General features: G+C 49.1%; 1 protein-coding gene across 1 annotated transcript; it reads left to right on the top strand.

Moving 5' to 3' along the window:
* Nucleotides 1-328: 328 nt before the first annotated feature.
* Nucleotides 329-2,461, top strand: LOC126537441 (uncharacterized). The gene is made up of 2 exons (XM_050184450.2): nucleotides 329-1,526; nucleotides 1,872-2,461. Exons 1-2 carry the CDS (start codon nucleotides 1,460-1,462, stop codon nucleotides 2,399-2,401), a joined length of 597 nt encoding a protein of 198 aa, XP_050040407.1. The 5' UTR covers nucleotides 329-1,459; the 3' UTR covers nucleotides 2,402-2,461.
* Nucleotides 2,462-3,895: the final 1,434 nt, after the last annotated feature.

The raw sequence follows: 3,895 nt of genomic DNA, 5'->3' as shown, positions 1-3,895 counted from the left end.
TTGCTGGTAGAAGATACCTGACTACTGCAAAAAAAAATTACGCAGCATGTTCGAGTTTTTCGTTCCCAAGTAGCGCATTTTTTTATCTTAAGCTGTTGAAATTTTTGTAACGATTCGCATCAAAAACGGCGCTTTCTTCTTTACACGTTTGAAAGTGGGCGTTCTAGTTACACGTCGTGTTCAGAACAGCACTTTGGGCGCCTAATTTTGACGCTGACCTCGTTTCGTTAGGCGCTGTGTCAAAGATGGAAATGGTCTCCCGAGCAGATCGGCAGACTCGTGGTAGTGGCTGCAGCCATGTTGTATTTTCGGTAGAGGTGGACGAATGTAAACTTTTTCGAATGCGAACCAATCGAATAAACAAACGCAAACGCACATATCTACAGAAGGAATATTTATTTTGCTAAAATTGGGTACCAGGCCTGCAGCTGACCATAGAATAAAAGAGAGAGAGAGAGAGCTAAATATCGAGGACAAAGGATTAACTTTAAACACATCACACATTTTTATTTTAAAAACTACGCAAATAGCCTCTCAACATCTTTAGAGCCTGGTTGCAGACAAGCTTTCCAAGGATGAATAGCTTTCCAAGATCGCGGAGACATTGATAACGACAACTCCAATAAATTTGCCAGGATGTTCAGGCTTCTTTCTGAACCCACTGGCACGAAGATATACACCGATCAGTATTTGTACGGCAAAATCTGCCTTATGAAACGCGCGGAGAACGAGATGAAAGCGTTTATTTTCCTTCGCTAGCAGCTAATGTTTTATCATGCCCCTCTTAATATGGCAGCGGTACGCCTTCATTTTCGGAACATTTACAGACCTGCAATATTTTTTTTAACCCTCCTTCGAGTCTCCATGACGAATGGCTCACACCGGCTCTCACAAATAATTTTCGATGGCGGGATTGCTTTCCTTTCTTTTCCTTTTTTTTCTTTCTTTTTTTGCGAAAACGGGCCGTGCTTTTCCGACTATTACAATCAGACGTGGGTAGCTTCGTGCACCTGACTTGGTTTTGTCGAGAGGAGACGGAGAGTCGAGAAAGAAGGGAAGGAGAAGCTCCCCCAAGCTACGCTGCTTTTCCCCTTTCCTCCGCCTTCGCCCCCTTCCTACGCTCTCGGCTTTGCTTTGCGTGACAGTTTGGCAAGCCTGCAGTGAATATACAGTGATTCGGAGGAAGGAGAGAATGACGCTATGTTCTGCTACCCGTGAGGGAGCACGGCTCAGCATCAGGGGGGAGGGAGAGAGAGAGGGGGACAAAAAAGGGAGGAGGGCCGCCTACTATTGGCCAGTTATCCCCTGCGCCACCTGAGGAGGAAAGCACACGTGGTAGAGGGGGTGGCAACTGTTGCCTAGCCGGGCAATGATATAGCTATAAGTACGACTCGGGGTCCGTTTGGTTTACCTTACGCGTGGATAGCGAGTAGACGTGCTGCCCCGGTGACCATCCAAGATGCAGCTCCTTACGCTGGCTGTTATCATCGTCCTCCTGCCCGGCCTGGCTGTCAGGCCTGTCGTCGGTAAGTGCGCCCACGTTTTTCCGTCTCAATTGAGTATTCTATTCGTATCGTCTGTACCGTTGTGGCGTGCGTGCCCATACTGGACAGCTTTCTTGGTTGTTCACATCCTGCGGATAACACGTATTTCTCAGTGCTAGGACTGTTTCTTTTCTGCGTTTTTATGCTGCGATTTGTGGTCGGTTGTGTTGCGAGGCCCTTTTTGCGATCATTGCGTCAAGTTCTGTGTATTCTTTTTTTTTTGTACTTCTACATGTTCAGTATTTGCGCGCCGTGAAGACGTGGCCCCTGGCCTATTCCACATTTTGCTCGAACTAACGGTGGCCTGTTATCTCCTAATCTTCGCAGGGTACAGCGTGAATGTCAATGTCACCTCCGACGTCGCCGAAACAAGTCGCACCGCTCCGATGGCCCTGTTTCCCCTGGCTCTCGCTCTAGCCACTCCAGCCGTAGCCATAGCCCTGGGAGCCCTCAAACCCGTCCTCCTGGCCATGGGACTTATCTACCTGGCCTTGTACGGCCTCACCTACGTTCCAGTGGTGGGCGATCTACTGCAATTCAGCTTCCGTGCTTTCGGAGCGGCCGTCACCGACTCCATGTCGCCAGGCGTGGGCCGAGACCTGCTTCGCGTCGTGGGCCTGGACACCGAGGCCTGCCGCACCCGGGCCATCTGCGAGGTCACCGCGGACGCGGTTCGCAAGTACCCCACGGTCGCGGCCATGCTGTGGTCCCTGACCGGTGCCGTTCAAGCCCACGGGAACAACGAAGTCCTCCAGAAGGGGCTGCTCGGCGGACTGTCCGGTCTCGGGTGCGAGTCGCTCTACTCGACGTGCGCTCAGTCCCCGTTCGAGAGGCTTATGAGGACGATGAAGTCGTAGAGCTCGTCACGAAACGCACTAGGTTCTTCCACTTTAGGCTATTTTCTAATAAAAAATAAATTATTCCCAGATACACGATTCTTGTCAAGTGTCTAGACGCTTCCGCGTTGAGTACTGAGCGAGTTTCGCCTCATTCCTCACGCGCCAGCGCAAATATAGTACACGAACACCGAGGTTGAACCCAGCCTGACACATGCATTGCTTGACCACTGGTGATGAACGAAAACTGCCAGTCGCAGAAAAGAACGCCAAAAGGCATACAAGAGAACGCAAGCTGCGCGTGCTTTAAACAAATAGGAGCTCTTGGGTTTTAAACCGTAATGGCGGGTGTGTTCCAATTCTGGCCAGCATTGGAGACAGCTTCGAGGCCATGTAATGGAACGCATTTCGAACAGTCTGCGATGTTCAGGAAAGCACACATTATTTCTGTATTATTTCTGTATTTTAAGCCTGCGAACCTCTGAGAAACGCAATGTGACTTACATTAAGGGCGTAAGAAAGCGCGTCTACGTTTTCGTGCGTCCTACTCAGCCGCCATCTTGTGGCGACAGGAATGTAGCCTGCATCGTTTCTCTCTTCGATACTGTCTCCGCGAAGCTGTCTACTTTGACGTCTACGGCGAGTATTGAAACGCAGCCCACATGGCGCGGGCTCTGTCCACAATCGCCGTCCTCGTTTGCACGCCAGGATGGTGTTTTCTCTCTATATCTCTCTATTTCTTTGTTTTTCTTTGCGGGAGGGAGGGGGGGTGGCGATGCCGAAACCATGAAACTCCGGATTAATTTTGACTAGGTATGGTTCTCTAACGTGCGACACTATGCATGTTCTCGCATTTCGCCGCTATCGAAATACGGCTGAAAGAAACGGACGGGCCTGTGCAATCTCGCCGCAGTGCGCTTATTTTTGACAACGCCTGCTGCGATGAGTAACTACATAAGAGGAAAAAACGAAATCGGGAAAGAAAGATTTTTATTATTAACTCCAAAGGAAGTTCATTACTTTTCGAAGCGAGATCAGGATGTCTTAGAACACGCCCTTATAAAGCGACATATAAGAAAAGAAATAAAGCTAGCAAGACGGTGGGCCATGGTTTATTAGAATGTGAAGATGTCCAGAATGTGAAGAATGTGAATGTGTCCAGTGGTCGATTTAGGCACGTCTGGCCTCCTTGAAGCCCTTGGGATTCATCGAGAGCAGCGGTAGACATTAGTAAACATGTCCGCAGTAGAGATTAGTAAGCGGCGGTAGGAAGATTGGTGGAAGAAAAGTAGGGAAACGATAAAAACGGACATGTTCAAAAACAAAGTTAGCAATACGGGTTCAGGAAGTTTGCTTATGGGAATCCATCGTGGATTTTTTTTCCTTGTTTCTTTTTAACATAGGTAGGACATTAGGTAATGTAATAACAAGAGCTTGGTGGGGCAACCCACCGCCCCGTTCCAAAGGGGACGCTCATAGCATCTATCCATCCATGCAGTGATCAACGTGGGAGAC

Source organism: Dermacentor andersoni, chromosome 4 (assembly GCF_023375885.2).
Source record: "Dermacentor andersoni chromosome 4, qqDerAnde1_hic_scaffold, whole genome shotgun sequence".
In the NCBI taxonomy this organism is placed as follows: Eukaryota; Metazoa; Arthropoda; class Arachnida; order Ixodida; family Ixodidae; genus Dermacentor; species Dermacentor andersoni.
The sequence above is the reverse complement of the archived record's forward strand: the minus strand, read 5'-3'. Positions and strand labels throughout refer to the sequence as shown.

Coding starts and splice junctions, on each gene's coding strand:
- LOC126537441 (XM_050184450.2), top strand. CDS start 1,460: ATGCAGCTCCTTACGCTGGCTGTTATCATCGTCCTCCTGCCCGGCCTG. Junction 1,527..1,871: donor GGCTGTCAGGCCTGTCGTCG/GTAAGTGCGCCC, acceptor TAATCTTCGCAG/GGTACAGCGTGAATGTCAAT.